At 47.1% G+C, this 18535-nt stretch overlaps 2 protein-coding genes across 9 annotated transcripts in view; one reads left to right on the top strand and one right to left on the bottom strand.

The window, feature by feature from the left end:
• The first annotated feature begins 401 nt into the window (after positions 1 to 401).
• LOC147233250 (uncharacterized) lies at positions 402 to 9425 on the top strand. Of its 4 annotated transcripts, none has more exons than XM_086147871.1 (6): positions 402 to 698; positions 1322 to 1460; positions 2591 to 2764; positions 4658 to 4917; positions 5951 to 6247; positions 6971 to 9425. In XM_086147871.1, the coding sequence occupies exons 3-6, from the start codon at positions 2617 to 2619 to the stop codon at positions 7982 to 7984; spliced, it is 1719 nt and encodes a 572-aa protein (XP_086003997.1). In that variant the 5' UTR covers positions 402 to 698; positions 1322 to 1460; positions 2591 to 2616; the 3' UTR covers positions 7985 to 9425. The 4 variants fall into 4 exon arrangements, with proteins under 4 accessions (XP_086003997.1, XP_086003995.1, XP_086003998.1 ...); XM_086147869.1 differs by having other exon boundaries at positions 5951 to 6262; XM_086147872.1 differs by lacking the exon at positions 402 to 698 and adding an exon at positions 780 to 914.
• A 3516-nt stretch (positions 9426 to 12941) lies between these two features.
• The window catches only part of LOC147233249 (sodium channel protein type 2 subunit alpha-like), a 37055-nt gene continuing 31461 nt past the window's right edge, over positions 12942 to 18535 (bottom strand). For all 5 annotated transcript variants that reach the window (XM_086147865.1, XM_086147867.1, XM_086147863.1 and 2 more), the window contains exons 25-27: positions 17866 to 17970; positions 17457 to 17727; positions 12942 to 17335 (exon numbers count right to left, since the gene is read on the bottom strand). In XM_086147865.1, the coding sequence (XP_086003991.1) occupies positions 16143 to 17335; positions 17457 to 17727; positions 17866 to 17970 (1569 nt within the window). In that variant the 3' untranslated portion in view covers positions 12942 to 16142. The remainder of the gene's footprint in view (positions 17336 to 17456; positions 17728 to 17865; positions 17971 to 18535) is intronic.

Here is an 18535-nt window from a genome sequence, read left to right as displayed (position 1 = left end):
GTGAACGCACACACACACAAACACACACACAAACACACCTCTGTGAGATGAACAGCCTGCAGAGATGCTAATAGCTAACGAGCAGTGGCGTCCTAGCAGGACTGCAACCATACCTGTGCTGGCCGGGTAAAATAATTGCTTTTACACTTGGGTCATTATTTCTCCAGAATGTCGAGATGTTTCACATCACAGATCCTACCCACCCACCCCCTTCACCCCCAGTCCCTCTTCCCCCTCTCATCTGTGATCTGGCAGGGCTTGCTTCACCTCAGTCAAGCTCCAGTGAGCCGGCCGGCAGCAGCATCGAGCTAACAAGTCTTTGTGAGGAGAGAGAAAGAGAGCCTGAGAGGGAGGGAGAGAGAGGGAGAGGGAGAGGGGGTTTGGAAAAGCGAGTGAGCCACAGTGCGAATTGAGGGTGCAGAGAGGAAATGCATGAGATAGTGACAGAGGCAGAGGTGTTCAGTGGTGCACAATAGTGCCAGAGGCTGGCGGAGACAGAGAGAGCAAGAGAGAGAAAGAAAGAGAGAGAGAGAGAGAGAGAGCGGGCATCATGGCAGCGCTCACTGCATCATCACGACACATGGGGATGTTTGGCTGCTGCTGCTGGTGATGCTGGTGATGCTCGTGGTGATGGTGAGCACTGTGTGATGCGGAGGAGAGGGTCGAGGACTTCTTGGCAACCAAAGGCGAGGAAACAGGTCAGCAACACACACACACACACACACACACACACACACACACACTCACCAGGGGGAGCAGCCTCAGTGCATCCGCTGACACACAGATTGGACAACGTCCTGGGATGGTGCCACGGCACAGTGGCGGTCGCCCGTCAGTATTTGTCAACAGGAATTCCCTTGTTAGTGTTTGACGATGAGAGCGGGGAGGAGGGGGATGTGCATGCAGGCGGACACGTGAGTAGCCCGAGTCTGTGTGTGTGTGTGTGTGTGTGTGTGTGTGTGTGTGCAGGTGTAGTCGAAGTGGGTGACAGAAACTGAACCATCACATATCTGGAAAAGACACAACACTTTGCTCAGTCTGTCGTTTTTCCCGTTTCTTGAAAAGCAGCGAGTTGGCTCGGAGGAGGGGAGGATGAGGAGGGAGGGAGGACATTTGAATGTTATCACGCGGAGGATTCAGAAAGGAGGAAGGACGGCTCAGAGGAAGAAGCCAGCAGGTTCTAGGAGGTGGATGAGGCAGACAAAGCTCGCCAGAGAGGGGGGAGTTCGGCCCAGCGCTCGGCTCTGCTGCATATGATGTAATCCCCCGCCGGTCCAGATTGCCGCCGGCGTCAACGCTTCTCGCACGTCTTGTATTTCAGGGGCCGACGGAGTGCCGGGAAACTCTCACCATCGGCATGGAATCTGGAGACCGGCTCTCTCATTCCGCCTGAAAAGATACCCAAGCAACCCCAAGTTTCGGAGGTCGTCGGAGCCGAGGGGCCGATCGGAGGAACCCAGGTGAGCTCCCACTCCCGGCTCCCACACTGTTTTTGGACTGCGGGAGGAACCCGGAGGAACCCTGTTGGACTCCAAACAGGGACCTTGAAGTCAGCTTCTTTGGATTTAGAATTCCTATGAAGACCCAAGTGGTGGCCACGCTTCCAGAAGCCGCCAACACAGGCTTCTAACTTAAACCTCGTGACAGTAGTTTGGTTTGAACTGTTAGTTTGTGGCGGCCATTAATGGGTGAATGGGTGAATGTGATCCAGTGTCTGTTGATGACAGTGGTGTCATGTTACCAGCGAGGTCTGGTGTCTTATTTCTGAAAAAGTATTGTTTGAAAACAAAACAAAAACAACCCCTTGTTGAACCCAGAATACTTCAGACAGAAGAAAATTCAAATATCACAACCCAGAATGGTACAATTTATGTTTCAAGAGCCTTGAGAAGATTAATCTGTACTTAGAAATTCTATCTCAAGAATAAGCACTTCTAAAATTCTACATTTCTCCAAATTCATGAAAACTGTCATTTTTAAATATAATATAATATAATATAATATAATATAATATAATATAATATAATATAATATAATATAATATAATATAATATAATATAATATAATAATATCTACAGAAAAATAAGTAAATAAATAAATGAATCAATAAATGTAAAATGAATAAATAAATACATTGATAAAAAAAATAAATGGGATACATTTAATCTAAATAAATTGAATGAATAAATTAGGGTAACACAAATAAATATGTACATTGACAGACAAACAAATAAATAAATGCATGCATAAATGCATTGAAGCTAAATGAACAAACAAATGAGAGAATAAATCGATAAATAACTGAATAAACTTCCATTTCAAGTTGCAGGAGAAATTAGTAAGTAATTACAGGTCCTTGTTTATGAGAGAAAATACAATTAGAAATGTTTCAAGTGCCTGTTTGCTATTTGGAATCTGTCCCCCTGTGATTCTTTTTAAATGATCTATTAAAACTGAAGCAGCAGTAAAAAGTATAAATGCAGGGCTGAGACTCTTCCATCAGCGCCATCACTGCCAGTCTAGCATTTCCAAACAGGAAATAAACAACATCCATTCATTCACATCTGAGTCACCTCCACTCTCCGTGCAGGCGGATCCAGAGGGAGGAGGTACACGATGAGCGGGATCCTGAAGAGGAAGCTGGAGGAGGGCCCCCCTCCTTACCTGTCCCTGCAGGGGTCCGACGATGATGAAGTGTCGTGCAGCGACAGCGGCAACAGCAGCGACAGCCTGAACCACCCTATCCCCTCCGGCCTGCTTGACAGTAAGAACCGCAAACGTCCGAGTACTGGTCGGGAAAAGAGAAGCTGCGGTAGCCGTGGACATTATTCGTATTAGCGGTTGTCTGGCTCTGAGTCGTCAAGGTCAAGCATGTGATGCATCTCCGTTCGATCTCTCTTGATGGAGGTATTTTCTTCACCTGGACGACAGTTTGGTTTATTTAGACATTTACGCCGCTCCCCCTATTACCCCATCTGAAGTGTAACTCACGGATCTCATCATCCGGCATGTGTACACTCCCCAAATTGTCCACGTTTTCAAATCTATTATCCCATAAACCACGATGCAAGAAGTCTTCATTTTGTCACTTCATCACGTTTTATGACAAACTGGCGTTTTTCCTGAACTTTCACCCTGTCACCAGATAACAGGTGATTGAATATGTTTGTATCTTTGGTCACATCACTCCAGTGGAGATCTTGTTTCTGAGAGGCAGTGAAGGACAAAAAACGCCGTGATGTTTTTTCCACAGGCGAAGATCTGTGCTGAAACTCAGGATCTCCAAGGAACCAAAATAACATAATCAGCAATTGATAGCAAATACATACAACTATCAAGAGAAGTTTATCTCTACAGACTTGCATCTTGCAAGTCCGTGCCTATTAAACATCTAAACACCAATCTTTAAATTGCTCAAAAAAGATCCAGATTATAGTGACGCTTTACCTAAACTAATAAGATGAGCTGCTGTCAGACAGAACACTTATATGAACTTTCTGACTACAATTTGGTTCCAGGAAGTAGCCTCCTCCAGGGGAACCTTTCAGTTCTGCAGGAACAGGATCGATGCACACATTTACCCCACACTCAGAAACAAACCACCAGAGAAGAAGAGGAAGACGATATGGACAACATGGAGGTGGAAGCCAGGGGTGGGCAAACTACGGCCCGCGGGCCACATCCGGCCCGTTGGTCTTTTTAATCCGGCCCACCAAAGATTGAACAGAATTCATACTTGATGTGAATGATTGAATGATTGGATCAATGAATATAGGAGCTCAAACAGGATAATATTTTATTTTTGGAACTACTTGAGAATTTTCCTGAGCTGAATGACACAGATTAGCTTTGTGATTTAGCCTTTACCATGGACATACTGACACACATGAATGAGCTGGACGTGACGCTGCAAGGGTAAAACCTGTTTGTGCATGAAATGCAAGCAAACATCAGAGCCTTCAAAACCAAGCTGGTTTTATTTTCAAAGCAAATGTCAGACAATGTTCAGACAAATGTCAGACGAGTCTGATATGCACTGTTAACAAATGCATTTTTTTTTTAATTGTTTACATGTATCGTATCTTGTGCTGACCCGGCCCGTCTGTCAAATTCTAAAAGTCAGTGTGGCCCCTGAGCCAATAAGTTTGCCCACCCCTGCCATAAGCCGTTAGCTAACGCGGCCCTTATTTTGGCCAAAATGTAGATGTTCCTCTGCGAGTCCCGGATACTCCGATGAGGTGTAGCAGGTCAGAAGAGCTTGGACCTCTTTGTTGCTCCCTCCATTTCTAGCTTCTTTTGTCCATTTTGTTCCAAGAAAACACCTGACCAGTGACCAGGATAGTTTTTAAAAATGGCACAGACCACCACAAAAATGATCCGTTTATGAGCGTGGCTTATGAGTTCCACCCATCACCAAGCACCGCTGAGTTCCTACAGAACTGTAAAAAGACTTTGCCTGGGAGTAGAAGCTAAGATTGTTCCTGGAGCTGAAGTCCATGGTCCCTGGTTCCTCTGCTGTCTGAACGCACCAAGAAACAACCTGATTTCTGAAAAGGGAGCTGCAAAAGGTTCCCATGGCATGAAAGCTAGCATAAACAGTGTTAAACGGTTGTTTGTCTACAGTATCTGACAGTTCTCACCTCTGTCTCCATCCCAGCCTCCTCCCTCCAGCAGCAGGCGAAGAGGCTGCGAGGACGTAATGTGCACTTTGAGAGCGTGACGGTGTACTACTTCAACCGGCGTCAGGGCTTCACCAGCGTACCCACGCAGGGCGGCAGCACGCTGGGGATGTCGCCACGTCATAGTGGCGTGAAGCGCTTCACTCTGAGGGAATTCGCCATGGAGCAAAAGAGGAGCCACAGAAACATGCTGAGGGACCACCTGAAGGAGGAGAAGTTCAACGCCATCAAACTCAAAGTCAGTGAAAAATAAAACGCCGACATTTGAGAAGTTGCGTTATCAGGGAGCAGAACTTGTATGATCAGAAAGCAGTAAGAAGTCTTTTTGAAAAACCAAACGCAAACAGCAGACTGGAGCAGTGGTTAGACCCTCCACCTCACAGTGAAAAGGTCCCTAGTTTGATTCCCATTGGAGGCCTTTCTTGAGGAGTCTTCATGTTCTCCTCGTATCTGTGTGGGGTCACTCTGGGTTCAATCCAAGCACATGCAGGAGGCTCAGTGGAGACCCTACATTGTCCAGATGAGAGGGTGAATAGTTGTATGTTTCTATATGTTGTGTAAATGAACCAGTGAATGATTGTTCATATGTATGTCATATGAATGCCAGGGTGAATGATCCTATGTCTCAATGAGAGGGTGAATGTTGTATTTTCTTCATCAAGCATTTGAATGAGAGGATGAATATTTTAAGTCACAAGGTTCCAACCTCCTTGGGACCCAGAGAACAGGATAAGCAGTATAGGGAATGAATGAATGAATGAATGAATGAATGAATGAATGAATGGGAAAAAGATGGGGCACTACATTACAAAATAATTCAGGTGCAAAGAATTTACCTCCTTGTTTCAGTGAATATTTACTGTATGTATTTAATGAATGTATACAGAGGTGGCATGGCGCATGACGTAGAGCAATGGTGTTTGGAACCGAACATTTCTGGTTCAATTCCGGGCTTCTCTTCATTTGTTTAGCAAGATACTGAACCCCTAACTGCTCCCCTGGTGCTAGTGGACGGCAGCCCAGTGCTCATGGTTCATCCATGGTGGGTTAATTACAGAGAATGATTTTTGCCACAAGGGATTAATAAAGGATAAATTATTATTATATTTGTTGGGCAGCAGGTTTAAGGAAATCAAGTAATTCATCCACAGGTTGATACCGTGATTGTCAAACATGCTAATAATTGGAATTTTTCTTCTGAAATTGAGGGTTTAAACAAATAAATACGGTTCCAGTTTTTAAGCCCCCCTCGCCTCCTCCCTTCCCCCCAGCTGACCAAGAACGGCACAGTGTCGTCGGTGGAGGCCGACACCCTGACGCTGGACGACATCTCTGAGGACGATCTGGACGTGGACAACACCGAGGTGGACGACTATTTCTTCCTGCAGCCGCTCACAACTCGGCGGCGCCGGGCCCTCCTGCGGGCGTCTGGCGTGCGGCGCATCGATGTGGACGAGAAACACGAGCTGCGCAGCCTTCGGATGTCCAGGGAGGAATGCGGCTGCCGCTGCAGGGGGACGTGTGACCCCGAGACCTGTGCCTGCAGCCTGGCCGGCATTAAGTGCCAGGTAAATGGAAATGTGGTGAGGCTCATCTCCAGTCTTAAAGTGTCGTACATGTTTGCATGTGCAGCGGGACCTTCTGGATCCCTCAATGATGTTGTGAATGTTTGCGTTGTTGGATGATGGGGGTCGTGGCGTGATGGAAGACAGGAGGCGGTCGAGCTGCCTCATACTCAGCCTTGGTGTTTGACTCGGGGTTGGTGTGAGCCTTCTGCGTATTCATGTTTATGGCACAACTTGATGCATTTGCACATGCATTTTGAGAACCATCACACACCACACACACACACAAACACACACATACAACACTCTTTTTTCCATGAGAGTCGGAAATAGCAAGAAGGTATAAGATGGGGGGAATGAGAGGGTGAATTGTTGCATGACTCTAGATGCGGCCCAGTGATTGATCCAGGATGAACCCCGCCATTCGGCTTGGATAGGCTGCAGGATAAGCTTCATGGATAATGAATAGATGACTGGATGAATGAAGGAATTAATAAATTTTGCACATAAAAAAAGGGCAATGAAAGGCTCGCAATAGAAATGGCAAGGAAAAAAACACACGGTGTTATGAATATTAAACATGAAGGCCAACACAGACGTAACCCTAAGACCTCAATCTCAAAGCGATTCCTGCAAGGAGAGATGATTCCACGCGTCTCCTGTGTCAACGGGCCGGCTTGTCGTAGCTGCGTTTCTGAACTGGTTGGTGTCTCCGTGTGCCTGCAGGTGGACCGGATGTCGTTCCCCTGTGGCTGCACCAAGGACGGCTGCAGCAACGCCACGGGACGCCTGGAGTTCAACCCTGTCCGGGTGCGCACCCACTTCCTGCACACCATCATGAAGCTGGAGCTGGAGAGGAGTCGCGAGGAGGAGCAGCAGCAGCAGCAGCAGCAGCATCAACAGCAGCAGCGGCAGCCGGAGCAGCAGCAGCAGCTTGTAACCAATGGCAACGGTTTCCATGGCGACCCCTCCTTAGTCCAGCAGCAGCAGCCCAGCCTGCAGTTTCCCATGATGAGCAGCACAGCGCACATTCCCATCCTGCACCTCCAAAGCACAGGCGACACGGAGTCTCATCTAGAAGAAGAGGACGAAGAGGAAGAGGAGGACGAGGACGAGGACGACGAGGATGAGGAGGACGACGAGGACGACGACGACGAGGCTTACGAGGAAGACGAGGATGGCAGCAGCGTTTGTAGCGGGCTGTCTGACTGCAGCACGCACAGCCTGGAGACCATTGACCCCGAGGAGGGAGAGGAAGATGAGGAGGATCAGGAAGATGATGAGGATGAGGAAGATGAAGAAGAAGAGGAGGACTGGGATTGTTCAATGCACAGACCAAATCATCCATACTCGGTTCCCCTGCCCTCCGTCCTGAGTTACACCAACAACACACTCATGGGCCTCGGTGGCGCCTTCCATAGCGGCCCGTCCATGCAGCGCTTTCCGCTGGATGGCCCCCAAAATGACCCCGCCGTATTCCTCGGCGAGGGCCTGCCCTCGCTGCCGTCTCTGGACTCCGACATGAACGCCGGCCTCCGCCACCAGACAGAGCACACCGTCCCCACCAACTTCCCCGAGCCCCCGGTGCCGCAGCCGGCGGCTCACGTGGACGGGCAGCCGCTGCCGAGCCGTATCCAGAGCGGCTCGGACCAGGGCGACGCACAGACTGCCGGGGGAGCGGAGGGGGATGCGGCTTCCTCCAAGGGGAAGACGGACGCATCCGGTCCGAGCCGAGAGTGATGAGCGAATATTCCGGATCGAATCGATGAGTCTGATTGGTCCTGGATCAGAGACCGGTCTCTGAGCCTCTGCAGGATCTTCGTTAGATAGAACCACAGAACACTGACACGTCCACTGATAAATATCTGTTTCTGTTCGTGAACCGTAGCGGTCGTTTATGTTGCTCCTTGCACGCCGCCGGTACCCGTGACGGATCCGCGTGGATCCGAGGTGCCAGCAGCTCTTTGCCGGTCTCAATGTGTCTGGAAGCTGCTAAATGTTCACCCACGCCCGTCTTGGCAGCATGTTTCATCCAAGACGTTCAAGCAAACAATAAAAGGAGAGGCGACTCTGACGTTAGCGTCGCCTGCTGCTCAGCTTCGCCGAGGCTCTTCTCTCCCGGCAGCGTTTCCTGCCGCTGGCATGTTCTGGAGGGGTTCTTCATTTTTCACGCAGTCACCATGTAACCAGCACCTTTAGCACCGTGCTAGAGGACCTTTTGCTTTGAAGGATTGGGGACACATCTTGGGCGCGGCTCAATGCCCACATGCAGCTCTGAGCTGTTTTTTTGCTTTAAAATCGTGAATAAAAATGTTTAAAAAGAGGTCATCCGGCTCGCGGCGTCAGCCGGGAAATACGCTCCAGTGTTCAGCATTGCTTCTTGATTTCCACTGGCCTTCAATTTTCCTCCCCCGACGCCAAAACCGCTGTTTCCTGCCAGCGGCGGCCATTTTACAGTCCCGCCAACATCTCACATACGCACACAGACACATATCAATCAGCTTGGAGGATAAAAGGAGCCTCCAGCAGCCGCTGTTCACCTAGGAAACAGGAAATGGAGACATTTTAGATACAGTTTTCTGGAGTCATGTGAGAAACTAGGTCCTGAAAGAGTCCATATTTCCCCCCGAATGTGAGAGGACGGTTTTGGGATTCAGATTGCCCCCCTCTAAGGCGGTGGTCGACCTGGAGGTGATGCTGGTCGTATAAAAGCTAAAGACTTTTTTTTTTTTCCTTTAATTCTCTCCCTCATACTGTTCCACGGCAAGGGAGGAGAAAAACCAACCCTGTTTTTTTTTTCTTTCCCTGTGTTTCCATGGGAACGTTTCAAATCTCTGCAAAGCGTTACTAGGTGTCGCAGCAGAACGCCGCCGATCTCCAGTTCAGTCTCAAGAGTTGGAAAACAATGTCCTGAAAATGGACGCCGTTTGTGAACCATTGCAAATCCGCATCCAGTCGAACGAGCGGCAACCAGCAGTAAACATCTAGAAACATCTGTTTTTATCTCATTCTGGTTCTCCATCGTTAGAAAAGAAAAACGCCACCCGCGATGAATCTTCGGGTTTTGAAACCGGGCTCCCACCAGCCTGGCGTTACTGCCGCCCCCAGCCTTTTTAAAACGACTGTCCGTTTGTGCGAGAGTGTGATTAAAAGCCCTTTTAACATCCTTTTCTTTTTTAAACGCTGTCAGTTCATTGTGTTCTCCGTTCATCCATTCACACCAGAGCAGGAGGGGCAGCGACAGACGCGCCATAATAAGCATTAAGTGACAAACACTGTGTCTAGTTATTAGTGGCAAGGAAACGTTACAGCCGTCTGCCTTGAACGGTTGAGGTAAGACGAGATAGCGAGAGACTCTTTATTCAAGAACTGGTCTTTTTGAGAAAGCTTACAGTAAGTGTTAGCCTAGCCCCTGGTTATTGGCGAGGAAACACGACCTTCCACCGGAGGGAGATCCCGTGATGCACCTTTCTCCTTCCTCCCACTCTTCCTATCATGTCTGCACTCGTGTCCCTTCATCAGTGCATGACAGCACTGTAACCTCATAGCTCGTGTTGCAACTTCCCAGGGGGGCGGGACTTGATGTACTGCAGGCGTCCACCACTGCTAGTTATTTATCAATATTAAAGCTATTATTATATTGCATGTATTTTGTCATACCAGCTGTTTGCATATAGTTGTTAAGAGGTATGAGGGTTTGGTGGGAAAAATGCTAATGATCCATTAGTACAAATACCAGTAGCAATAACGGCTACGTGCTAATAGGTGACATTACACAATAATAACTTTAATATTCATGAAAGAAATAACAGTGATAGACGACTGGTGAGATGCTGCAGCAGATCAAGCCACGCCTGTGGAACCTGCGACATGAAGGAGTCCAGGGACTCGGGAGGAGATACGAGTTTAAAAGTATTTATATTTAGAACCACGGTGTAAACGGTAAAATGTGGAAACAGCTTTTTAAAACCATGATCGTCTCCAGGCATTTACCTCTACATGTAATTTAACTGTAGTTGTTCAGTAGAGCCCATTGATATTGATCTAATCTGGTAAGGGCTCGGATCGGCCTCTATACGATTGGCCTGCAGAAATAAATCACGGATTCGAGGACTGACATGGAGGTTAATAGGAAACAAGGACAACTTAAAAAACAACTTTCAGACGATCACATTAAATAATACAATAAAATAAAACAACGCATAATTTACTTCTGAACACAGACAAAACTCAACACATACAGGGCTGTCTCAGAAAATTAGAATATTGTGATAAAGTTCTTTATCTTCTGTAATGCAATTACAAAAACTAAAATGTCATACATTCTCGATTCATTACAAATCAAATGAAATATTGCAAACCTTTTATTATCTTAATATTGCTGATTATGGCTTACATTTTAAGAAAACTAAAAAATTCTATCTCAAAATATTAAAATATCATGAAAAAGTAATTTTTCTTTTTTTAATCGCATGACAGAAAATAAAGAAGTCTATCACAATATTCTAATTTTCTGAGACAATCCTGTATAACCATGACTGGTTAATTTCAACGATTAGTGTTGAAATGCTGCCTGTTGATTACTGTGTTCGCATTTGGAATTGGTGATTATCGATTGGTTTATTATTAATATGATGTTAATAATCAACCAATCGATGACAATTATTCCAATATTCCAACCAATCCGGTGCGTCCGTATTAAACCTAGGGGTCCCTTTCACCCTGGACAGGGTGTGATTTACCTTCCCGCCACCAGATGGCGCCAAACACCCTTCTCCGCCTCACTCTGACGTCACTGAGTTTGTTGACGTTTGTTTCACGGTTAGGAAACATCTGTGACACCGGTTATTCTCGGAACACACGCACACACTCACGCACGCATACAGACCGGGAACACAAAAACACGCACGAAGTTGCTTCGTCACGCCGCCATCACGTCCTCGCGTGGACCCCGCACTCAGTGCCTCCGGTTTACGCCTCTGAGACGCGTGTTGCGTGCGTTTGCGCTGACGTCGTAACCTGTCTGTTCCGATCCGTGCGTGCGCGTACGCGTGCACGCTTGCACTCACGCTGTCACAACTCCAATGCAAACAGGCAACAGGTCGAGTTCAGAAGCACACACGCACAAACACACATTGGATTTCATTCAGAACACAAGGTCATCCTTGGAAACCCGCTTTCTTACGTAATCCTCCAAGTCAGGTGTGTGTGTGTGGGGGGGGGACCCGCCCCCCTCCACAGGGGCGTGGGGGTTTGTCGCAGGGTATTATGGGTTTGCAATCTGAGAGCTGCTGGTAATCAATGGCGGGCTGGGTTTGTGATGTTTGGTTGCCAGGCAACAAGGCAGGGAGAAGCAGGTGCTGCTGGGTGGGGGTGGTGTTTCCGGCACCGCCTCCATCTCCAGAACTTCACATGATACAGTCTGGAAACAAGGTCGCGCTGGACACCGACGGACAAACTCGCAGAGTTAATGACTCAAGAATCGCCCTCGAGAACACACTCGCCTCCCGCTCTTCTCGAGGCCATCAAATGGGTTGATGAGGTTGTCAGGGTGATACTGCTGATGCTGATGATGATGTTTGACAGGGAGGAGAAGAAACTGGGCGGAAGAAAGAAATCCATAGATCTCACCGGGGGACCTTCAGTCGGGATTCATGCTCTGGGGGTCTGAGCGTGTAGGCTGGAAGTTGTTCTCACTCCCAGAATATTCGTCTAATGTTAGGATCTTCTCAAAGTATCGAGGCGCTTGAAGCCGGTGGAAGCGTTGAACGCAAAACAATTACATCTGCTCTTCGGAGACAATGGTGGACCTCTCCTTTGTCTTACCTTCAGGGGAGACGGAGGCGAGGGCAGTCATAGTGTCTTGTCTGGATGGAGTCCATCAGAGGGTAATTCATGTTAGATGTTCTGGAGATAAAGTAACAGAGGAGGGATGGAGATCCGGGTAAAAGGATCCTGAGGTTGGAGCTGTCGGGCAGGAAGTTTAGATGAAGCCATGAGGAGTTTAATGAAGGGAGAAGGTGAAGATCAACACTGGTGACGTAAAAGCAATATAATTATTTCATTGATCATTCAATTGTAGCGGTTTGAGGGGTTTACCTGCGATACTTCAACTGGCCACCAGGGCGCATTCCCACTTCTGTATCCAAATGTAGTGTTTGACATATTCTCTTCACCAGACATTATAGTGCTGTATAACAAGGACCATTTCAGGAGAGGTCGTTACCTTGTGATTGACGGGCATGGCGTTGCAGTAAGCCCCGCCCCTCACTCCCCTCCAGCTGTTTGTGGCCGGAAACCGAAGCATCCAAACGACTGGTGAGTCAAAAATGGATGTTCGTGTCACATTGGCTCAGCCCACTGCGTGGATGAATGAGGAGCCCTCCGGTCCGGCGTGGGGCCTCCGACGGGGACGAGCCAATGCTCCTCCATGCGCTGCTTGGTGGTGTGTATGTGAGGCATCATTAAGTTCTTTGGGTTTAAATCCAATTCTTGCTTAAGAAAATTGACATTCGGGCTAAACATTACATCTCCTGAGGCGGTTAATCAGATATTCTGACGGACACTTGCACCTTTGGCCACCAAAGATCTAATTTTGTACCAGATTTGAAGCAGGCAGATGATTTCTATCTGTTTAGGACACATGAACATCAACAACAGGTTCCCTCTGAATGAATGCATCTTGCATGCAAAATAAGTTTCCCAAAATATATTTTATTTTGGAAAATCTGGATTTCGGTTTTTGTGTGGCCACATCTTTGGTTATAAACAAACGAACAAACCAAAAAAAAAAGAAGTCACATTTTACCTTGTGCCTGGTTGAACCACATGGGCTTCCGGGTCACCTACTAACATCGAACAATGAAAAAGCTCTGGAGGAGGCGGAGGAAATGAGCAAGCATTTACAAAAAATATGCCCTTTATTGTTTTGGCTTTAAAATGATGTTACCATATGAGCGGACAGTAGTCACTTCTTGCATGCAGTTCACTAAAACACTACAAGCGCAATGAGAGATGGCTACTGGTTGCTTCATGGTTGGTATCTACAGAGATGGGGGGACCGTACATTGTGTTCAATCATGTGTTACAGTGCTGAAAGGAAAAAAAAAAGAAAAAGTCCTAGAAAAAGTGTAAAATCAAATACAAAGACTGGAAAAAAGCACTCATATCTACAATAGAAATGCTATTTATAAGTGGTACACCGTAAGCAACGGCTGCACACGACACACACACACACACACACACACACACACACACACACACTTCACTTCTTACACACGACAAACATGGCAGACATTCCCTTACACACTTACATGGATGACCGCCACAAGAGGTGTAACATAGCTGTGGGGATAAAAAGTGCTCTTACATCAAATGTAAGTGTGATGCATACTGTGGGCCTAAATAGCTAGATTATTTACAAGACCACTACATCAAAACCACTCATTTCTCATTGAAAAATCAAGAACAACATGGATGCCGTACAAACATTGGTGAGATTATAACCTTTAACTGTGATATATTGTCACTTTTCTACCTTGAGAGGAGTTAAGACAGACATTTTTTTTATTAGTAAGACTTTTGTTTACAAGAGCTCTGGGAGAGGACAGTGAGGAATATGTTCGGGGAGAGACTGCAACGCCGCAGTCTATCAATTGGATCTGAGCGTCACTGCAAAAGGAACTGGTTGACATTTTGGGAAATACGCTTATTGGTTTCCTTGCTGAGTTCCAGAGAGAATCAATGCCACTCTCAGCCTCTGCAGCACCTACACCTGAGTTAACGCCTACACCGGTTACCGCTTGCCGGCTAAGCCGCAAAGCTCAAAAACTTTCTTGTTAGGTGACTGGTTTAACAGGAGCCTACACAGGTCAATTCCGATTACAGACGCCATGGCATCACAAACACTTGAATTCTCTATGTTTGAAAGGTTAGGGGACGGTTGTTGGAAAGGTTCGGGCTCATCAGTAAGTGGATATTGACATTTGTCTTGTCGTCGTGATTTGCTTTGCATTGGCTCATGGTAGATTATCTTAGTAGCAAAAAGTCAGCAGCGGTGTCCGACTGGATCCATTCTGTGGAGAGAGTGAGAGAACTGGATGCAGCGTCAGGTGAGGTATCTTAGTCTTCGTCACACAGTCCCGAGTTCAACGCAGAGAATTCACATTCTGGAGAGAAGCAGGGTGGGCCAAATTAAAGCATGGTAAGTGACGTCAAGTGAGTGCGCTGCAGCTGCCAGACAGGCATCTCAACTGGTGAAATGTTGGTTTCGGTTTTGAGCCGAGCTGCTCAGGCTGAACCTGTCCTACCCTAACCCTGAACAGGATCAGATAATCACATGCACTCACACATGGTAGCGACGGTTTAGGCTTAATTCACCTTTCAAAGGCAAAGACTCTCTATTTACAGCTGCACCGAGGCTCACTGAACGCAAACATGGCCACATCCGATACCGTAATACACCTCACTGCTTGTCACCTGAGGCAAGTGCTTGTGACCTTTGACCCAGGGTGTCTTTTTGGAGATCGGGGAAACCATTTGAAGGTACAGATGCCGCTCTGACCACTCAAGAAACGGCAGCGCGGCCAGACAGGGGCACTTTCTTTGCTGGTCATGTGCGGGCGAGCTTTCAGACTCCAACCAAACCAGCGTTATGTTCCACAGTGATACGAGGAAAAGCAGCCCCATAGCTTTGTCTTCAGAGAGACATCTTTCCACTTTCCTGTAAGCTAATCCAATGTGCGACAGCGGGCCGGATCAATCGTTATTGCCTTGTTTTTTTCACTTAAGCAGATGACTGCTTCCTGATGGTTATTACGTCCGCCCGCTCGGCAGACGGTTTGTTGTTGTGCTGGTTGAAAACCCATTTCTGTGCCTGACCACTTTCTTTTTTATTTCTCCGTTCCATCCTCTTTTAATGCGGCGACTGATTATAAACGATCAGCTACGCGACGTCCCAGCATCGGCTCAACCTCCAGCCGTGAGAGTGGAATTAATAGTCAACTGTGACGGAGAGGCGGATAGGAAAAAAACAAGAATAAATTAACTATAAAGAAAACGTGAATAAGCACATTTCCCAAAATGTAAAGACTATTCATTTAAATGAGTCTCAGTCCTTCAGCTTGCATACATTCAGCTTCTCTGTATTCTGAGGCCTGGGTTTCTCCTCCGCCAGGGACATGGCACTCTGGATAGAAGAAGCACGATACAGATTGTAACAATCACTGATGGTGCACCAGCGAATACATTGTACTTGTCCATTGTACCTCCATGAGATGCTTGTTGTTTCAGCTTCCTGTTACTGTATGATTCAAGAGCCTTCTGACACTAACCCTGCTTGATACAAGTTTGACATGGAATTAGTCTCCAGTGTCAATGTCTTCTGCTCTTGACGATCTCACGACAGTGAAAGCAGCGGACATATTCCCACGATAATGACACAAAGTAGAAAACATTCTTTCTCAGAAAGTCAAAACAAAAAATAAAGCAGAGTACTTTTTAAGTAATACAGCAATTATTTTTCTTTTAAATTCAAGACACTGGATTTATAGTAGTAGCAGCAGCACTAGCTACAGACAACTTAACGGTACACTCAAGTGTGTCAGATAGTCTACAACAACCAATGGGAAAATCACAAGCGTTTTGCAAAGAGGCTTTTCCGTGTTCCACTCGACCCCCGGCTGTATCTACTGGATGATTTGCTCTCAGACGTCCCCTCAGAGAAGAGTGTATTTATATAGAACACAACCGCCACCCCCATGTTAAGCATTCCTCCCCGCTCAACAATCAACACATGAGCGTACATCTACCCACCTCCTTTAGAAGCTGTAAACAAATTTGCCTTGTATCTCTGATGCATTTTTATTTGTATTTTGTTTTTGTTCCTTTTTTTAAAAGTCTATTTCTTTTTGTCTTTCAAGTCTTTTCCTTTGTTTTCTTTGTCCCTGTTCTCTTTCTCGTACTTGTCCTTGTCTGATTTCGTCACGCTGTTGTAGGAGGGCGGGGAGGCGGTGGATGGGGTCATTTCTGTTTTGTCCGAAGTGGAGATCTCGTTGAATTTGCTGATGACCATCACGTCCTTGTCCGGGTCACGTATGCCCTCTTTCAGCTGCTCCTTGTAAAGGGCAGACGCCTTCTTCATGGCCAGGCGGATCATGTAGCGGCGGAAGGCTCTCTGGATTATAACAGCAGACATGTCCTCCTGCTTACGGCGCAGAGTGGTGGTGATGGGCTCGTACGACACTTTGGAGGGGTTGGACGCCATGAAGCGCTCTTCCATCTGCCCACGTAGGATGTCCATCTCGCCGCCTTCGCCCAACACGCGCTTAGTGAAGGCAAACAGAATGTCAAGGCAGTGGATGCGTTCGCCGCTGACCATCGGCAGGTCCATGGAGATGAGCTGGATCATGTTGGGCTTAGGCATGCGCAGCGGTGGATCCAGAGCGTTGGCGAAGTCCGAGAGCTTGCTGTATTCCATGAACTGAGTGGCGTCGGGGTCAAAGCGCTCCCAAACTTCATAGAACATCTCAAAGTCGTCCTCGCTCAGCGGCTCGGCGCTCTCCTCCGTGGCCACGCTGAAGTTCTCCAGGATGACGGCGATGTACATGTTGACTACAATGAGGAAGCAGATGATGATGTAGCTGACAAAGAAGAAGATGCCCACTGACGGGTTGCCACAGTTGCCTTTGTAAGAGTTGCCGGGGTGCTCGATCTGGCTGTCACAGTCAGGCTCACGTTTGTTCAGGATGGGCGCCAGCAGGCCGTCCCATCCTGCCGAGGTGGTGATTTGGAACAAGCAGATCATACTGTTTCCGAAGGTCTCGAAATTGAACATGTCATCGATTCCTAACTCCCGCTTGACGTAGGCGAAGTTGGACATGCCAAAGATGGCGTAGATGAACATAACCAGGAAGAGGAGGAGGCCAATGTTGAAGAGGGCGGGAAGTGACATCATCAAAGCGAAGAGGAGTGTCCGTATACCTTTGGCACCTTTGATTAAGCGGAGGATGCGGCCTATCCTGGCCAGACGGATCACTCGGAACAAGGTAGGGGAAACAAAGTACTTCTCGATAACCTCGGACAAAAACATACCTGCAAGAGCAGAAACAGCACATTTAATGACCCAACTTCAAGGAGACGAAGTTCTGTTCTGGTATTACTTATGGGTGACAGTACTTCGAAAGCTTGTTGACAACTGACACAACCTTCTTACCTACGATAGACAGGATCACCACCACAAAGTCAAAAATATTCCAGCCAATGGTGAAGTAATAGTGACGCAAGGAGATCATCTTCAGCACGCACTCCCCCGTGAAGAGCACGATGAATACCAGATTGATCCAGTAGAGGATGTTGCTCATGTCTTTTGTCTGGTCATCTGTCTCCACCATCATGGTCACCATGTTAAGGCAGATGAGGATCATGATGACGATGTCAAAGGCCTGTTTTGTGATGCAGTCGAACACGCAGCCTTGGAATGCATTCTGGAGGCCAGAGGAAGGTCACAAACAGACAAGATTCATCTTAATACCATTTCTACATCATTTTACTTGGCCGCTGCCACTTGCAGCATAAACAACTGATGGCAGCGTTCGACAATATTTTTCTGAGAAAAGTCTTACAGCTGGCCGAGGTATTGGTTTCTGTGGTTTCTTGGAGCCCAGTTTCTTCATGGCATTGTAGTACTTCTTCTGTTCCTCTGTCATGAATATGTCTTGACCTCCGAAGTAAGGTTCACAAAATAAATGGTTACAACCTCCAACTGACCAGTTCTACTTTTACAGTTTCAGAGAGAAACTTCATCCATCCACCCATCTTCTGACGCTTATCCTGCCCTCAGTGTCGCGGGGGACGCTGGGGCTCATCCAAGCTGTCAGACGAGGGATGGCGTACACTCTGGACTGGTTGTAAGTCAATAGCAGGGCCACGTATATAGACAAACAACCATTCACTTAGTATTGTGGTTGGAACTAATAAATTCATAAACACATGTAGAAAACCTCTGAGCTTCACAGAGGATATATGGATACGATAAGTGCTGTCAACAAGAGTATCGAGAGTCAGTAATTCTGGAATGTTCCGATCGAATGTGTGTTTTGAACCCTCTTGACTCCACAGCCCACTCAAACTAAATACATTTTCACTTTAATTGTCTTTTACTTCTATCTCTTTGCCTCTTCCAACCACACAGTTGCTGCATACTAATTCCACATGCACAACAGTATGTGATCCACAGAAAGTAAAAAAAAAAGAAGCTCCCCATCCTGTTTTGGTTGTGTTTGCATATCGAGC

Source organism: Fistularia commersonii, chromosome 6 (assembly GCF_037954325.1).
Source record: "Fistularia commersonii isolate RoL2024-O1a breed Wild chromosome 6, RoL_Fcom_v1.0, whole genome shotgun sequence".
Lineage (NCBI taxonomy): Eukaryota > Metazoa > Chordata > Actinopteri > Syngnathiformes > Fistulariidae > Fistularia > Fistularia commersonii.
Note: the sequence above shows the minus strand (reverse complement) of the source record. Positions and strands in the feature narration are given on the sequence as shown.

Excerpts from the sequence above, each read along its gene's own strand:
- LOC147233250 (XM_086147869.1), top strand. The coding sequence starts at position 2,617 with ATGAGCGGGATCCTGAAGAGGAAGCTGGAGGAGGGCCCCCCTCCTTAC. Across the intron at positions 2,765-4,657 it reads CCCCTCCGGCCTGCTTGACA|CCTCCTCCCTCCAGCAGCAG; the intron begins GTAAGAACCGCA and ends TCTCCATCCCAG. Across the intron at positions 6,263-6,970 it reads GCCAGGTAAATGGAAATGTG|GTGGACCGGATGTCGTTCCC; the intron begins GTGAGGCTCATC and ends GTGTGCCTGCAG.